Source organism: Balaenoptera physalus, assembly GCF_965194825.1.
Source record: "Balaenoptera physalus genome assembly, chromosome: 19".
NCBI lineage: Eukaryota > Metazoa > Chordata > Mammalia > Artiodactyla > Balaenopteridae > Balaenoptera > Balaenoptera physalus.
Window position 1 is genome coordinate 49,648,685 of NC_138900.1, and position 17,995 is coordinate 49,666,679.

The 17,995-nt window shown below is 52.0% G+C and overlaps 2 protein-coding genes across 8 annotated transcripts in view; one reads left to right on the forward strand and one right to left on the reverse strand.

The window, feature by feature from the left end:
* Window positions 1-15,824: 15,824 nt before the first annotated feature.
* DDX28 (DEAD-box helicase 28) lies at window positions 15,825-17,131 on the reverse strand (the record flags this gene model as incomplete). The annotated part of the gene is made up of 2 exons (XM_082437102.1): window positions 15,825-17,006; window positions 17,078-17,131. The coding sequence occupies 2 exons, from the start codon at window positions 17,129-17,131 to the stop codon at window positions 15,825-15,827; spliced, it is 1,236 nt and encodes a 411-aa protein (XP_082293228.1).
* Window positions 17,003-17,995, forward strand: part of DUS2 (dihydrouridine synthase 2) — a gene marked incomplete at its 5' end in the record, with an annotated part of 44,920 nt that continues 43,927 nt past the window's right edge. For 2 of the 7 annotated variants that reach the window (XM_082436091.1, XM_082436087.1), the window contains one exon: window positions 17,359-17,619. In XM_082436091.1, the coding sequence (XP_082292217.1) occupies window positions 17,359-17,619 (261 nt within the window). Of the gene's footprint in view, window positions 17,620-17,995 lie in introns of all 7 variants that reach the window. The other 5 variants (XM_082436088.1, XM_082436090.1, XM_082436092.1 and 2 more) reach the window with 4 other exon arrangements.

Sequence of the window (17,995 nt, forward strand, 5' to 3'; positions counted from 1 at the left end):
CCACCATGAAAGGATGAGATAAAGGCTCAGCAGCAGCCCCCGTGAAACACATGGTCAACACTGTGAAGAGGTGTTACTAAGACGATTTGGTCCGACTCAGAGAAGGAAAGAGACCACTCTGCCCTTAGCCTGATCAGGCCCACAGGAAGGAACCACATTGGGGGCAGCCTTTGAGAGTGTGGCAATGAGAGAGAACCTTCTTTAGGAGGGGACTCCCTGTTGCCGACCTTGAAAAAGCAAAGATGGGACATTCGTGTACTGGGGCTGTTGCAGAGGGGATGTGCCCAGAGGTTGGGCCACGCTGCTTGAGAATCAAAGCATCTTCTAGTCCTAAACTGCTTGAATGCTGCAATCGCCGGCGTTTGGGTCTGGGGCAACCCAGGTCTTCGTCCGACTCTTCCGGAGGGCACTTTCCCTAGCGAGCACGTCTGGGGACTGGCTTCTCCGCTTCCACCTTTGCTGGCGTGGCCAAAGGAACATCCCCGTAGGCCCGGTAGCCACCAACCAGGCAGTATGTCTCCCCATGCCAGCCCAACTGCGTTTCCCCACACCCTCGGTTGAGGACACGGTAGTGACCAGGTATAGGAAGACAAACGGGAGCCACTGCTGCAGCAAAGAAAATCAGAACTGATCAGTCACTTCTGCTGTACACAGTCTCCTGCCAGAATTTCGCTCTCTCATGTCTCTCCCAGTTTCTGGCTGAAGACCTTTAATCTACGTGACATCCAAAACACAGCCTTGGCCCATCACCTCTATGAGTCCCTAGAGAAGGGACACTTGCTGCCAAAGCAATTCCTAGAGCCTACGGCTGCAGCACATGAGGAAGTCTCTTCACCGTTTCCAGGGAAAACAGTAGAACCCGAAAGTAATTGCAGTCATGATCCTCTCCGTCTCTCCCTTCCACAACAGAGAAAACATTTCTTGCAGTCTGTCACTTCTGAGGCTCTAATGGAAATGCCTTTCAAGTTTTGGATAAAAATAATCTAATATAAGTTGGTTAAGAACCCCTCCCACCTTGGCAACCCCTCTTGGGCCCCATTTATACTGCCTGTTTCAACCACACTGAACTCTAGCGCTCTGATACATTTATCTAGATTAGAACAAGGCCAAATACAGAGGCAGAGTGATCAGGAGACTCAGAACCGGGTTCTGGGTACCAAGTCTAGGCTCACGTCAACCCAGCCTCCTGGGACACCATCTCCTCAGCCCTCCAGGCTCATTAGCACTTCAACACCCCCCTTGGTTCTTCCGGTCTTCCCATCAATATGGCACCACCCTCTCCCCTAGTACTCAGCAGCTCAGGATGGGATGTGTCTGAGGGCACCGATATAGATGTCTACATGACAGCACAGAGGTGCCTGGGTTTGAAGGTGTGTTTCAAGAGTGGCCCTCTTCCTCAAACTGCTCCATTTACCATTTGCCAACAAAAATGCACTTGTCTTTTGCTAAGAGGCCAGTCAGGAAAGGGTCTGAATGGAAGCATCCTGTAGCCCAAAGGGGAAGGCTACATTTATAAAGATCAGAACCATCCTGCACACTTGTCCAGGGATGACCTTTCACTTGTCCTCAGCAGTGAGCACTGTGGGTCCCTGAAGGTGTCCCAGGTCACTGGTATTACTTACAGCTGGGAAAGTGTTCAGGTGTATGTGGTGGGCAAGCCCCACAGGAACATGGGGCAGCCAGGGGAGGTTGTGTGTACACCATGCATCCTGTACAGATGCCCGGTCTCAGTGTACCTGCTGCACTGCCCTCCCAGGGAACAGAGGACAGGTTAGAGTAAATATAGAAGATCTGGTCAGACATTCTCTCTCAGACAACCAAAAGATTGGTATCTGGTGGAGAACTGGCAGGGAAGTTTCTCTGAGGGCAGCACGTTGGCATAGTTACCCTTACCCAGTGAGGTCATGTAAGGAACCTGTGACTTGAGGGGCAGGCTTCAGGAGGAGGGGCAGTTTTGTGGAGGAGAGTAGGGGGGAGGCAGAGGTACTCTGCCTGGCCCCTCACACCTGGGCCTCCCCACCCATGCCCTAGTCTAGTAGACACCCCACGTGGGGCGTGCCGGTGGGCTGGCACAGCCCCAGGGGCCCCAGGAGGGCAAGAGAGACCCACATTCTGAGATTGGCTTGAGAGGCAAGATTAACGTCACAGACAGCTAGGTTGTATGGCACTGACCCTAAGAGGCAGAGATTTGTGTGGACTGGGGAATCAGGGAAGGCTCCTTGGCAGTGGGCCTGAAGGACAAGTGAGATTTGGACCCATGGGGAAGAGAGGGAAGACATTCCAGATTGGAAGAATAAAAGCAAAGACACACTCTCCTCGACCTTGTCCTGCCCCAAATATAAATTCATAGAACCCTCACATTTTCACAACTGAGGACTGAAGAAAACCAAGAGGTTAAGGGGCCTACCCAGTGTTACACAGGTAGTGGAGAGGTGCTCTGCTCAATGGTTAGGTTCATGTTGGGGCTCCGGGTTTACAGCTGATAGGAATGTGAGGACGAGCTCATGCCATTTCAAACATTTCCAAGTGACACTGAGAGAGATGTTAAAGGTGCAAAATGAGGGTGCTGAATGACCTCACAAAGTGGGAATGGTGGGCCCATTTTCGTACGAAATTCAAAACAAGTTCATGACCAAAGGGCATAATACAAAATGACAACGTAATCGTTACACTCCCCTCTCCCCTAGAAGTAAAAATCATTATAATCCTCTCTCTCTCCACCATGAAAGGATGAGATAAAGGCTCAGCAGCAGCCCCCGTGAAACACATGGTCAACACTGTGAAGAGGTGTTACTAAGACGATTTGGTCCGACTCAGAGAAGGAAAGAGACCACTCTGCCCTTAGCCTGATCAGGCCCACAGGAAGGAACCACATTGGGGGCAGCCTTTGAGAGTGTGGCAATGAGAGAGAACCTTCTTTAGGAGGGGACTCCCTGTTGCCGACCTTGAAAAAGCAAAGATGGGACATTCGTGTACTGGGGCTGTTGCAGAGGGGATGTGCCCAGAGGTTGGGCCACGCTGCTTGAGAATCAAAGCATCTTCTAGTCCTAAACTGCTTGAATGCTGCAATCGCCGGCGTTTGGGTCTGGGGCAACCCAGGTCTTCGTCCGACTCTTCCGGAGGGCACTTTCCCTAGCGAGCACGTCTGGGGACTGGCTTCTCCGCTTCCACCTTTGCTGGCGTGGCCAAAGGAACATCCCCGTAGGCCCGGTAGCCACCAACCAGGCAGTATGTCTCCCCATGCCAGCCCAACTGCGTTTCCCCACACCCTCGGTTGAGGACACGGTAGTGACCAGGTATAGGAAGACAAACGGGAGCCACTGCTGCAGCAAAGAAAATCAGAACTGATCAGTCACTTCTGCTGTACACAGTCTCCTGCCAGAATTTCGCTCTCTCATGTCTCTCCCAGTTTCTGGCTGAAGACCTTTAATCTACGTGACATCCAAAACACAGCCTTGGCCCATCACCTCTATGAGTCCCTAGAGAAGGGACACTTGCTGCCAAAGCAATTCCTAGAGCCTACGGCTGCAGCACATGAGGAAGTCTCTTCACCGTTTCCAGGGAAAACAGTAGAACCCGAAAGTAATTGCAGTCATGATCCTCTCCATCTCTCCCTTCCACAACAGAGAAAACATTTCTTGCAGTCTGTCACTTCTGAGGCTCTAATGGAAATGCCTTTCAAGTTTTGGATAAAAATAATCTAATATAAGTTGGTTAAGAACCCCTCCCACCTTGGCAACCCCTCTTGGGCCCCATTTATACTGCCTGTTTCAACCACACTGAACTCTAGCGCTCTGATACATTTATCTAGATTAGAACAAGGCCAAATACAGAGGCAGAGTGATCAGGAGACTCAGAACCGGGTTCTGGGTACCAAGTCTAGGCTCACGTCAACCCAGCCTCCTGGGACACCATCTCCTCAGCCCTCCAGGCTCATTAGCACTTCAACACCCCCCTTGGTTCTTCCGGTCTTCCCATCAATATGGCACCACCCTCTCCCCTAGTACTCAGCAGCTCAGGATGGGATGTGTCTGAGGGCACCGATATAGATGTCTACATGACAGCACAGAGGTGCCTGGGTTTGAAGGTGTGTTTCAAGAGTGGCCCTCTTCCTCAAACTGCTCCATTTACCATTTGCCAACAAAAATGCACTTGTCTTTTGCTAAGAGGCCAGTCAGGAAAGGGTCTGAATGGAAGCATCCTGTAGCCCAAAGGGGAAGGCTACATTTATAAAGATCAGAACCATCCTGCACACTTGTCCAGGGATGACCTTTCACTTGTCCTCAGCAGTGAGCACTGTGGGTCCCTGAAGGTGTCCCAGGTCACTGGTATTACTTACAGCTGGGAAAGTGTTCAGGTGTATGTGGTGGGCAAGCCCCACAGGAACATGGGGCAGCCAGGGGAGGTTGTGTGTACACCATGCATCCTGTACAGATGCCCGGTCTCAGTGTACCTGCTGCACTGCCCTCCCAGGGAACAGAGGACAGGTTAGAGTAAATATAGAAGATCTGGTCAGACATTCTCTCTCAGACAACCAAAAGATTGGTATCTGGTGGAGAACTGGCAGGGAAGTTTCTCTGAGGGCAGCACGTTGGCATAGTTACCCTTACCCAGTGAGGTCATATAAGGAACCTGTGACTTGAGGGGCAGGCTTCAGGAGGAGGGGCAGTTTTGTGGAGGAGAGTAGGGGGGAGGCAGAGGTACTCTGCCTGGCCCCTCACACCTGGGCCTCCCCACCCATGCCCTAGTCTAGTAGACACCCCACGTGGGGCGTGCCGGTGGGCTGGCACAGCCCCAGGGGCCCCAGGAGGGCAAGAGAGACCCACATTCTGAGATTGGCTTGAGAGGCAAGATTAACGTCACAGACAGCTAGGTTGTATGGCACTGACCCTAAGAGGCAGAGATTTGTGTGGACTGGGGAATCAGGGAAGGCTCCTTGGCAGTGGGCCTGAAGGACAAGTGAGATTTGGACCCATGGGGAAGAGAGGGAAGACATTCCAGATTGGAAGAATAAAAGCAAAGACACACTCTCCTCGACCTTGTCCTGCCCCAAATATAAATTCATAGAACCCTCACATTTTCACAACTGAGGACTGAAGAAAACCAAGAGGTTAAGGGGCCTACCCAGTGTTACACAGGTAGTGGAGAGGTGCTCTGCTCAATGGTTAGGTTCATGTTGGGGCTCCGGGTTTACAGCTGATAGGAATGTGAGGACGAGCTCATGCCATTTCAAACATTTCCAAGTGACACTGAGAGAGATGTTAAAGGTGCAAAATGAGGGTGCTGAATGACCTCACAAAGTGGGAATGGTGGGCCCATTTTCGTACGAAATTCAAAACAAGTTCATGACCAAAGGGCATAATACAAAATGACAACGTAATCGTTACACTCCCCTCTCCCCTAGAAGTAAAAATCATTATAATCCTCTCTCTCTCCACCATGAAAGGATGAGATAAAGGCTCAGCAGCAGCCCCCGTGAAACACATGGTCAACACTGTGAAGAGGTGTTACTAAGACGATTTGGTCCGACTCAGAGAAGGAAAGAGACCACTCTGCCCTTAGCCTGATCAGGCCCACAGGAAGGAACCACATTGGGGGCAGCCTTTGAGAGTGTGGCAATGAGAGAGAACCTTCTTTAGGAGGGGACTCCCTGTTGCCGACCTTGAAAAAGCAAAGATGGGACATTCGTGTACTGGGGCTGTTGCAGAGGGGATGTGCCCAGAGGTTGGGCCACGCTGCTTGAGAATCAAAGCATCTTCTAGTCCTAAACTGCTTGAATGCTGCAATCGCCGGCGTTTGGGTCTGGGGCAACCCAGGTCTTCGTCCGACTCTTCCGGAGGGCACTTTCCCTAGCGAGCACGTCTGGGGACTGGCTTCTCCGCTTCCACCTTTGCTGGCGTGGCCAAAGGAACATCCCCGTAGGCCCGGTAGCCACCAACCAGGCAGTATGTCTCCCCATGCCAGCCCAACTGCGTTTCCCCACACCCTCGGTTGAGGACACGGTAGTGACCAGGTATAGGAAGACAAACGGGAGCCACTGCTGCAGCAAAGAAAATCAGAACTGATCAGTCACTTCTGCTGTACACAGTCTCCTGCCAGAATTTCGCTCTCTCATGTCTCTCCCAGTTTCTGGCTGAAGACCTTTAATCTACGTGACATCCAAAACACAGCCTTGGCCCATCACCTCTATGAGTCCCTAGAGAAGGGACACTTGCTGCCAAAGCAATTCCTAGAGCCTACGGCTGCAGCACATGAGGAAGTCTCTTCACCGTTTCCAGGGAAAACAGTAGAACCCGAAAGTAATTGCAGTCATGATCCTCTCCGTCTCTCCCTTCCACAACAGAGAAAACATTTCTTGCAGTCTGTCACTTCTGAGGCTCTAATGGAAATGCCTTTCAAGTTTTGGATAAAAATAATCTAATATAAGTTGGTTAAGAACCCCTCCCACCTTGGCAACCCCTCTTGGGCCCCATTTATACTGCCTGTTTCAACCACACTGAACTCTAGCGCTCTGATACATTTATCTAGATTAGAACAAGGCCAAATACAGAGGCAGAGTGATCAGGAGACTCAGAACCGGGTTCTGGGTACCAAGTCTAGGCTCACGTCAACCCAGCCTCCTGGGACACCATCTCCTCAGCCCTCCAGGCTCATTAGCACTTCAACACCCCCCTTGGTTCTTCCGGTCTTCCCATCAATATGGCACCACCCTCTCCCCTAGTACTCAGCAGCTCAGGATGGGATGTGTCTGAGGGCACCGATATAGATGTCTACATGACAGCACAGAGGTGCCTGGGTTTGAAGGTGTGTTTCAAGAGTGGCCCTCTTCCTCAAACTGCTCCATTTACCATTTGCCAACAAAAATGCACTTGTCTTTTGCTAAGAGGCCAGTCAGGAAAGGGTCTGAATGGAAGCATCCTGTAGCCCAAAGGGGAAGGCTACATTTATAAAGATCAGAACCATCCTGCACACTTGTCCAGGGATGACCTTTCACTTGTCCTCAGCAGTGAGCACTGTGGGTCCCTGAAGGTGTCCCAGGTCACTGGTATTACTTACAGCTGGGAAAGTGTTCAGGTGTATGTGGTGGGCAAGCCCCACAGGAACATGGGGCAGCCAGGGGAGGTTGTGTGTACACCATGCATCCTGTACAGATGCCCGGTCTCAGTGTACCTGCTGCACTGCCCTCCCAGGGAACAGAGGACAGGTTAGAGTAAATATAGAAGATCTGGTCAGACATTCTCTCTCAGACAACCAAAAGATTGGTATCTGGTGGAGAACTGGCAGGGAAGTTTCTCTGAGGGCAGCACGTTGGCATAGTTACCCTTACCCAGTGAGGTCATATAAGGAACCTGTGACTTGAGGGGCAGGCTTCAGGAGGAGGGGCAGTTTTGTGGAGGAGAGTAGGGGGGAGGCAGAGGTACTCTGCCTGGCCCCTCACACCTGGGCCTCCCCACCCATGCCCTAGTCTAGTAGACACCCCACGTGGGGCGTGCCGGTGGGCTGGCACAGCCCCAGGGGCCCCAGGAGGGCAAGAGAGACCCACATTCTGAGATTGGCTTGAGAGGCAAGATTAACGTCACAGACAGCTAGGTTGTATGGCACTGACCCTAAGAGGCAGAGATTTGTGTGGACTGGGGAATCAGGGAAGGCTCCTTGGCAGTGGGCCTGAAGGACAAGTGAGATTTGGACCCATGGGGAAGAGAGGGAAGACATTCCAGATTGGAAGAATAAAAGCAAAGACACACTCTCCTCGACCTTGTCCTGCCCCAAATATAAATTCATAGAACCCTCACATTTTCACAACTGAGGACTGAAGAAAACCAAGAGGTTAAGGGGCCTACCCAGTGTTACACAGGTAGTGGAGAGGTGCTCTGCTCAATGGTTAGGTTCATGTTGGGGCTCCGGGTTTACAGCTGATAGGAATGTGAGGACGAGCTCATGCCATTTCAAACATTTCCAAGTGACACTGAGAGAGATGTTAAAGGTGCAAAATGAGGGTGCTGAATGACCTCACAAAGTGGGAATGGTGGGCCCATTTTCGTACGAAATTCAAAACAAGTTCATGACCAAAGGGCATAATACAAAATGACAACGTAATCGTTACACTCCCCTCTCCCCTAGAAGTAAAAATCATTATAATCCTCTCTCTCTCCACCATGAAAGGATGAGATAAAGGCTCAGCAGCAGCCCCCGTGAAACACATGGTCAACACTGTGAAGAGGTGTTACTAAGACGATTTGGTCCGACTCAGAGAAGGAAAGAGACCACTCTGCCCTTAGCCTGATCAGGCCCACAGGAAGGAACCACATTGGGGGCAGCCTTTGAGAGTGTGGCAATGAGAGAGAACCTTCTTTAGGAGGGGACTCCCTGTTGCCGACCTTGAAAAAGCAAAGATGGGACATTCGTGTACTGGGGCTGTTGCAGAGGGGATGTGCCCAGAGGTTGGGCCACGCTGCTTGAGAATCAAAGCATCTTCTAGTCCTAAACTGCTTGAATGCTGCAATCGCCGGCGTTTGGGTCTGGGGCAACCCAGGTCTTCGTCCGACTCTTCCGGAGGGCACTTTCCCTAGCGAGCACGTCTGGGGACTGGCTTCTCCGCTTCCACCTTTGCTGGCGTGGCCAAAGGAACATCCCCGTAGGCCCGGTAGCCACCAACCAGGCAGTATGTCTCCCCATGCCAGCCCAACTGCGTTTCCCCACACCCTCGGTTGAGGACACGGTAGTGACCAGGTATAGGAAGACAAACGGGAGCCACTGCTGCAGCAAAGAAAATCAGAACTGATCAGTCACTTCTGCTGTACACAGTCTCCTGCCAGAATTTCGCTCTCTCATGTCTCTCCCAGTTTCTGGCTGAAGACCTTTAATCTACGTGACATCCAAAACACAGCCTTGGCCCATCACCTCTATGAGTCCCTAGAGAAGGGACACTTGCTGCCAAAGCAATTCCTAGAGCCTACGGCTGCAGCACATGAGGAAGTCTCTTCACCGTTTCCAGGGAAAACAGTAGAACCCGAAAGTAATTGCAGTCATGATCCTCTCCGTCTCTCCCTTCCACAACAGAGAAAACATTTCTTGCAGTCTGTCACTTCTGAGGCTCTAATGGAAATGCCTTTCAAGTTTTGGATAAAAATAATCTAATATAAGTTGGTTAAGAACCCCTCCCACCTTGGCAACCCCTCTTGGGCCCCATTTATACTGCCTGTTTCAACCACACTGAACTCTAGTGCTCTGATACATTTATCTAGATTAGAACAAGGCCAAATACAGAGGCAGAGTGATCAGGAGACTCAGAACCGGGTTCTGGGTACCAAGTCTAGGCTCACGTCAACCCAGCCTCCTGGGACACCATCTCCTCAGCCCTCCAGGCTCATTAGCACTTCAACACCCCCCTTGGTTCTTCCGGTCTTCCCATCAATATGGCACCACCCTCTCCCCTAGTACTCAGCAGCTCAGGATGGGATGTGTCTGAGGGCACCGATATAGATGTCTACATGACAGCACAGAGGTGCCTGGGTTTGAAGGTGTGTTTCAAGAGTGGCCCTCTTCCTCAAACTGCTCCATTTACCATTTGCCAACAAAAATGCACTTGTCTTTTGCTAAGAGGCCAGTCAGGAAAGGGTCTGAATGGAAGCATCCTGTAGCCCAAAGGGGAAGGCTACATTTATAAAGATCAGAACCATCCTGCACACTTGTCCAGGGATGACCTTTCACTTGTCCTCAGCAGTGAGCACTGTGGGTCCCTGAAGGTGTCCCAGGTCACTGGTATTACTTACAGCTGGGAAAGTGTTCAGGTGTATGTGGTGGGCAAGCCCCACAGGAACATGGGGCAGCCAGGGGAGGTTGTGTGTACACCATGCATCCTGTACAGATGCCCGGTCTCAGTGTACCTGCTGCACTGCCCTCCCAGGGAACAGAGGACAGGTTAGAGTAAATATAGAAGATCTGGTCAGACATTCTCTCTCAGACAACCAAAAGATTGGTATCTGGTGGAGAACTGGCAGGGAAGTTTCTCTGAGGGCAGCACGTTGGCATAGTTACCCTTACCCAGTGAGGTCATGTAAGGAACCTGTGACTTGAGGGGCAGGCTTCAGGAGGAGGGGCAGTTTTGTGGAGGAGAGTAGGGGGGAGGCAGAGGTACTCTGCCTGGCCCCTCACACCTGGGCCTCCCCACCCATGCCCTAGTCTAGTAGACACCCCACGTGGGGCGTGCCGGTGGGCTGGCACAGCCCCAGGGGCCCCAGGAGGGCAAGAGAGACCCACATTCTGAGATTGGCTTGAGAGGCAAGATTAACGTCACAGACAGCTAGGTTGTATGGCACTGACCCTAAGAGGCAGAGATTTGTGTGGACTGGGGAATCAGGGAAGGCTCCTTGGCAGTGGGCCTGAAGGACAAGTGAGATTTGGACCCATGGGGAAGAGAGGGAAGACATTCCAGATTGGAAGAATAAAAGCAAAGACACACTCTCCTCGACCTTGTCCTGCCCCAAATATAAATTCATAGAACCCTCACATTTTCACAACTGAGGACTGAAGAAAACCAAGAGGTTAAGGGGCCTACCCAGTGTTACACAGGTAGTGGAGAGGTGCTCTGCTCAATGGTTAGGTTCATGTTGGGGCTCCGGGTTTACAGCTGATAGGAATGTGAGGACGAGCTCATGCCATTTCAAACATTTCCAAGTGACACTGAGAGAGATGTTAAAGGTGCAAAATGAGGGTGCTGAATGACCTCACAAAGTGGGAATGGTGGGCCCATTTTCGTACGAAATTCAAAACAAGTTCATGACCAAAGGGCATAATACAAAATGACAACGTAATCGTTACACTCCCCTCTCCCCTAGAAGTAAAAATCATTATAATCCTCTCTCTCTCCACCATGAAAGGATGAGATAAAGGCTCAGCAGCAGCCCCCGTGAAACACATGGTCAACACTGTGAAGAGGTGTTACTAAGACGATTTGGTCCGACTCAGAGAAGGAAAGAGACCACTCTGCCCTTAGCCTGATCAGGCCCACAGGAAGGAACCACATTGGGGGCAGCCTTTGAGAGTGTGGCAATGAGAGAGAACCTTCTTTAGGAGGGGACTCCCTGTTGCCGACCTTGAAAAAGCAAAAATGGGACATTCGTGTACTGGGGCTGTTGCAGAGGGGATGTGCCCAGAGGTTGGGCCACGCTGCTTGAGAATCAAAGCATCTTCTAGTCCTAAACTGCTTGAATGCTGCAATCGCCGGCGTTTGGGTCTGGGGCAACCCAGGTCTTCGTCCGACTCTTCCGGAGGGCACTTTCCCTAGCGAGCACGTCTGGGGACTGGCTTCTCCGCTTCCACCTTTGCTGGCGTGGCCAAAGGAACATCCCCGTAGGCCCGGTAGCCACCAACCAGGCAGTATGTCTCCCCATGCCAGCCCAACTGCGTTTCCCCACACCCTCGGTTGAGGACACGGTAGTGACCAGGTATAGGAAGACAAACGGGAGCCACTGCTGCAGCAAAGAAAATCAGAACTGATCAGTCACTTCTGCTGTACACAGTCTCCTGCCAGAATTTCGCTCTCTCATGTCTCTCCCAGTTTCTGGCTGAAGACCTTTAATCTACGTGACATCCAAAACACAGCCTTGGCCCATCACCTCTATGAGTCCCTAGAGAAGGGACACTTGCTGCCAAAGCAATTCCTAGAGCCTACGGCTGCAGCACATGAGGAAGTCTCTTCACCGTTTCCAGGGAAAACAGTAGAACCCGAAAGTAATTGCAGTCATGATCCTCTCCGTCTCTCCCTTCCACAACAGAGAAAACATTTCTTGCAGTCTGTCACTTCTGAGGCTCTAATGGAAATGCCTTTCAAGTTTTGGATAAAAATAATCTAATATAAGTTGGTTAAGAACCCCTCCCACCTTGGCAACCCCTCTTGGGCCCCATTTATACTGCCTGTTTCAACCACACTGAACTCTAGTGCTCTGATACATTTATCTAGATTAGAACAAGGCCAAATACAGAGGCAGAGTGATCAGGAGACTCAGAACCGGGTTCTGGGTACCAAGTCTAGGCTCACGTCAACCCAGCCTCCTGGGACACCATCTCCTCAGCCCTCCAGGCTCATTAGCACTTCAACACCCCCCTTGGTTCTTCCGGTCTTCCCATCAATATGGCACCACCCTCTCCCCTAGTACTCAGCAGCTCAGGATGGGATGTGTCTGAGGGCACCGATATAGATGTCTACATGACAGCACAGAGGTGCCTGGGTTTGAAGGTGTGTTTCAAGAGTGGCCCTCTTCCTCAAACTGCTCCATTTACCATTTGCCAACAAAAATGCACTTGTCTTTTGCTAAGAGGCCAGTCAGGAAAGGGTCTGAATGGAAGCATCCTGTAGCCCAAAGGGGAAGGCTACATTTATAAAGATCAGAACCATCCTGCACACTTGTCCAGGGATGACCTTTCACTTGTCCTCAGCAGTGAGCACTGTGGGTCCCTGAAGGTGTCCCAGGTCACTGGTATTACTTACAGCTGGGAAAGTGTTCAGGTGTATGTGGTGGGCAAGCCCCACAGGAACATGGGGCAGCCAGGGGAGGTTGTGTGTACACCATGCATCCTGTACAGATGCCCGGTCTCAGTGTACCTGCTGCACTGCCCTCCCAGGGAACAGAGGACAGGTTAGAGTAAATATAGAAGATCTGGTCAGACATTCTCTCTCAGACAACCAAAAGATTGGTATCTGGTGGAGAACTGGCAGGGAAGTTTCTCTGAGGGCAGCACGTTGGCATAGTTACCCTTACCCAGTGAGGTCATGTAAGGAACCTGTGACTTGAGGGGCAGGCTTCAGGAGGAGGGGCAGTTTTGTGGAGGAGAGTAGGGGGGAGGCAGAGGTACTCTGCCTGGCCCCTCACACCTGGGCCTCCCCACCCATGCCCTAGTCTAGTAGACACCCCACGTGGGGCGTGCCGGTGGGCTGGCACAGCCCCAGGGGCCCCAGGAGGGCAAGAGAGACCCACATTCTGAGATTGGCTTGAGAGGCAAGATTAACGTCACAGACAGCTAGGTTGTATGGCACTGACCCTAAGAGGCAGAGATTTGTGTGGACTGGGGAATCAGGGAAGGCTCCTTGGCAGTGGGCCTGAAGGACAAGTGAGATTTGGACCCATGGGGAAGAGAGGGAAGACATTCCAGATTGGAAGAATAAAAGCAAAGACACACTCTCCTCGACCTTGTCCTGCCCCAAATATAAATTCATAGAACCCTCACATTTTCACAACTGAGGACTGAAGAAAACCAAGAGGTTAAGGGGCCTACCCAGTGTTACACAGGTAGTGGAGAGGTGCTCTGCTCAATGGTTAGGTTCATGTTGGGGCTCCGGGTTTACAGCTGATAGGAATGTGAGGACGAGCTCATGCCATTTCAAACATTTCCAAGTGACACTGAGAGAGATGTTAAAGGTGCAAAATGAGGGTGCTGAATGACCTCACAAAGTGGGAATGGTGGGCCCATTTTCGTACGAAATTCAAAACAAGTTCATGACCAAAGGGCATAATACAAAATGACAACGTAATCGTTACACTCCCCTCTCCCCTAGAAGTAAAAATCATTATAATCCTCTCTCTCTCCACCATGAAAGGATGAGATAAAGGCTCAGCAGCAGCCCCCGTGAAACACATGGTCAACACTGTGAAGAGGTGTTACTAAGACGATTTGGTCCGACTCAGAGAAGGAAAGAGACCACTCTGCCCTTAGCCTGATCAGGCCCACAGGAAGGAACCACATTGGGGGCAGCCTTTGAGAGTGTGGCAATGAGAGAGAACCTTCTTTAGGAGGGGACTCCCTGTTGCCGACCTTGAAAAAGCAAAGATGGGACATTCGTGTACTGGGGCTGTTGCAGAGGGGATGTGCCCAGGAGGTAGAGACTGTTTGGACTAGTAGTTTAGAGGTTTGGCCACCCTGGTTGAGAACCACAGCACCTTGTATTCCTAAACTGCTTGAATCAGTCCGTGTACGGTAGGACAGACGAAGTCAGGCCTCATTGGAGCAGACTGCCTTTGGGAGTGGTAGAAGGTAAAATGTGAAGGGGAATGCTCTGGAGGAGGTTTGTCATGGGAGGTGGGCCAGCATGAGACCATTCAGATTCTCCAAGTCTCCAGAGATTACTTGGCTGGGAGCATCCCTCTGATGTGGTGTGGGGACTCCTACCTTAACAGGACCTGGCTCCGCATCTGGGGAAGGCAGAATAAATGGTTTATTAACTTAAGAGAGCGACTCACCTGGGGGGTTCCACAAAACCACTTAAAAAGACTTGTACCTGGATTCTTGAGCGAACCCTCAGAAAACTTATCGAGATCTGGAGTAGGGCTCAGGAAGCTGCACTTTTTTTTTTTTTTTTTTAAATTAATTAATTTATTTTTGGCTGTGTTGGGTCTTCGTTTCTGCGCGAGGGCTTTCTCTAATTGCGGCGAGCGGGGGCCACTCTTCATCGCGGTGCGCGGGCCTCTCACTGTCGCGGCCTCTGTTGTTGCGGAGCACAGGCTCCAGATGCGCAGGCTCAGTAGTTGTGGCTCACGGGCCCAGTCGCTCCATGGCATGTGGGATCCTCCCAGACCAGGGCTCGAACACGTGTCCCCTGCATTGGCAGGCAGACTCTCAACCACTGCGCCACCAGGGAAGCCCAGGAAGCTGCACTTTTAATAAGCTTCCTGGTCAATCCCACCACAGTGGTCCATGGATAGAGTGACCAAAGTATTGTGTATTCTCCGTTGCTTTTGGGAGTCAAAGTGGGCAATGTTAGAAACTGCAGCAGGCATACGTATAAACAGGGAATATTCAAGGCAAACAGAGGTGTATAGTTATTCTATGCATGAATCAGATTTGAGAAAAGCTAGCCTGGTGGTTAAAGAACACAACCCTTGGGACAGACAGACCAGATTCTGTCCTACTTACTTGTGTGATTTTGACCAAGTTCTTTTATCCTTCTGACTGTTTCTTCATATGGAAAAGCGCTATGGCTGTACATTTAGCACAATATTCTCTTTTGGCAAAGGTTGCTCTGGGTCCATTTGTGTTCTCTGCAACTTAATCCTTTCCGGTGTGCAAGCATTTTTAAGTTGTTTGGTGAAGTATTACATTTGACTTTCAACTGTTCATTACTTTGGGCAAAGCTTATATAATGCTGCAGAGACTAGAACCTATGCAGAGATAGTGAGAGGATGTTATAAGCTTATTCTGCCGGTTTATAAAAAAGTTTAACCTTTTCTCCTCTTCCTCCGCCTGCCACCAAGAGATGAGAAAGAAGGCAGAGCCTGGAAATGCACACCAAGCAATACTTCTGTGTCAGTTTGCCTTTTATTCCTCTGCCAGTACTTCCCAGAGAGATTTCACCAAAAGTGCCTAAGCTTGCCATGGCCATTGTTGTGAAGAAAATTTCTCTCTATTGCTAGTCACATCCCCTTTTCCTTCTCCTGGGCGCTTAATGGATGTTTGGGGGCAGGAAATAAAATTTAAACTAAAACATCAATTGAAAGAGCCTTCGTCCTAAGTGTGGTAGTTTGGAGTGTGAATCTTCTCAGTCTAGTGAATTCTGCCCCAGTGGAAACTGTTATTAAGGGACACCCATAGAAACATCGCTTATTGTTAGAAACCATGACATAATACAGAGCCAAGATCGACTTTATTCTTCATGTGAAAGACTACAAAGAGCCATGCTCAGTAGTTCACCCTCCAGTGTTGGCCGGCAGCTTACCTTTTGAAGCCAGACAGCAGCCCGGGCCTTCAGAAGGTGACTAGGCAGCCCAGAGCACCCTACTGACAAGTGTGGTCACCCATCCAGCACAGAGGGAAAGGTCCCTGTTGTGGCATCATATATAAGCCCGCTGCAATAAGGTTTGCTGGTGCGAAGGCTCTGTCACTGAGGAGGACCCTAGTCCTGGAAGGCTTCTCCTCCGGCGAGCTGCCAGCTCAATCTTCTGAACCAGGCTCACGTCCCAGGGATGGGTCACAAAGCTGACGACGGTGCCTGGCACCTCGCTCCCCACCCGGCCCACCCTCCCTGCTCTGTGGATGTAGTCTTGCAGGGTGAGAGGGAAATCATAATTGATGACTAGCTCCACCTGGGTGCTGTCCAGGCCCCGAGAGGCGATGTCTGTGCAGAGAAGTATGTCTCGGGAGCCCTTCTGGAAGGACTGGAAGATGCCTGCTCTCATTGAGGCTGGCATCTGTCCCTGCAGTCTTAAGTGTTGGATTTTGTGGTCATCCAGAATATACCCCAGCCAGTTCACAGTGCTGGAGCAATTACAGAACACCAGAACAGTTCCTGCGGGGCCTGTCCTATATGCTCTGTCATGCTGCTTGAGGATCTGCACCAACCCAGTCACCTTCTCTGTTCCCTTCAGCCTCATGAATGTCTGTCTGACATGAGGCATGATGCAGTGGAGCTTGTCACTGGTAACGGTAGTTAGAGAGTCTAAGCTGGCAACTTTACTCAGCAGCTGGCCTACACCTTTGGGAAATGTGGCCCCCACCAGCACTAACTGAGCTTTGGGATTGAAGGGGTCTTTTAAGTCAGCTGGGCCTTCTGCTATATGGCTCCCCTCCAAGATGTAATCCACCAGTTCCAGGAAGCTTTCATCCAACAGCGTGTCTGCCTCATCCAACACCAAGAAGGACAGCTGCTCCAGGCTGACCAGTTGAGTTTTCAGGGCCTTCCACAGAGCCCCCGGAGTGGCCACTAGTATATCTGCTGGAGGTTGTTTGGACAGTTGCAGCCTGATCCTACTCATGCCATGGCCTCCCCCTAACTCCCGCACCTGGAGGCCCAAGGAGCTGCCCAAGGGCTGGGCCACGGCCCGCACCTGTTCAGCTAATTCTCGAGAAGGCACAAGAACCAGGCCTCGAGGAGCAGGGATACGACAGGGGTCCAGGCTTGGCTGGCCCAAGAGCCGTTGAAGGAGAGGCAGCACGTAGCCGAGAGTTTTGCCACTGCCGGTTTCTGCGGCGCAGAGGATGTGGCGGCCGCGAAGGAGTGGGGGAATGGTACTCGACTGCACGGTTGTGGGCCGAACAACTTCGGGAGCAGCCTCTCGTAGTGCGCTCAGAACGCGGAGCTCCAGACCCAGATCGGTGAAGCTGCCCTTGGGCGAGAGGTTCCGCAGCGCCGGAGCCTCATGTTGCGCGCGCTCGATGGAGAAATGGTCCCCGTGGGCGCGCCGATTCCTCCAGCCGCGCGAAGCGAGTGGCGCGGGCTCCCAAGGGCCCAGCGTGAGGCGTGCCGGCTGGTTCAATTCCGGTCGCCTCGCTGAGATCAGCAGCGGCCCAGGTCGCACCAGCACCGGCCGCGGGGGGCTCCGCTGCCCGCTCTGCCGCTCTTCCTGCCGCCGCTGTAGAGCCCGCGGGATGCGCACCACGGGCAGGGGCTCGTTGGGACCGCGGACCATCAGGTCCCGGCGAGGCGCCAGAAGCAACCGAGCCGCGAGCGACAACAGTTGCAGCCGCCGTGCTAGAGCCATATTCCCCTTGCTGCGGGAGAGGCGCACGACAGTGACGTCACGGGCGCGCCAAGGCCTCGCGGACGGTGGCTGGCGCGGCTCAGTAAGGCCCGCGGAATTGGCGACCTGCGTGGAAGGAGCGGTATCTGTAGAGCTCAGCAGCGGCGAGGTCTGTAGGTCCGAACAGGGGATGGTGACTCCAGGCCCCGGCCAACCCTGGGGAAGGGTGCGCGGTGGAGGCAGGACCGGGGTCCGGCGATAGGCGGCGATGGGGCCCTGGCATTACGAAACAGGAGGGCGGAGGGCTTCTGGCGATCCGATGTCCGATCCCTGCAATGCTCTTTTGTCGCCCTCACAGCTGCTGTCATGGCTTGGCCAGTTCGGGTCTCCCCCTGTAACTTATGAGGGTGCGGCTATGTTTTCCCAGCTGTGGTCCCCGTGTAAGGTCTTTTAATACAAGTATTTATTGAGAGTCTGAGTGAATGGTCAGGCCTGGGGGCCGAGACCAGGAGTCCGGAGTCGTAGATCCAGGCTCACCCTTCCCT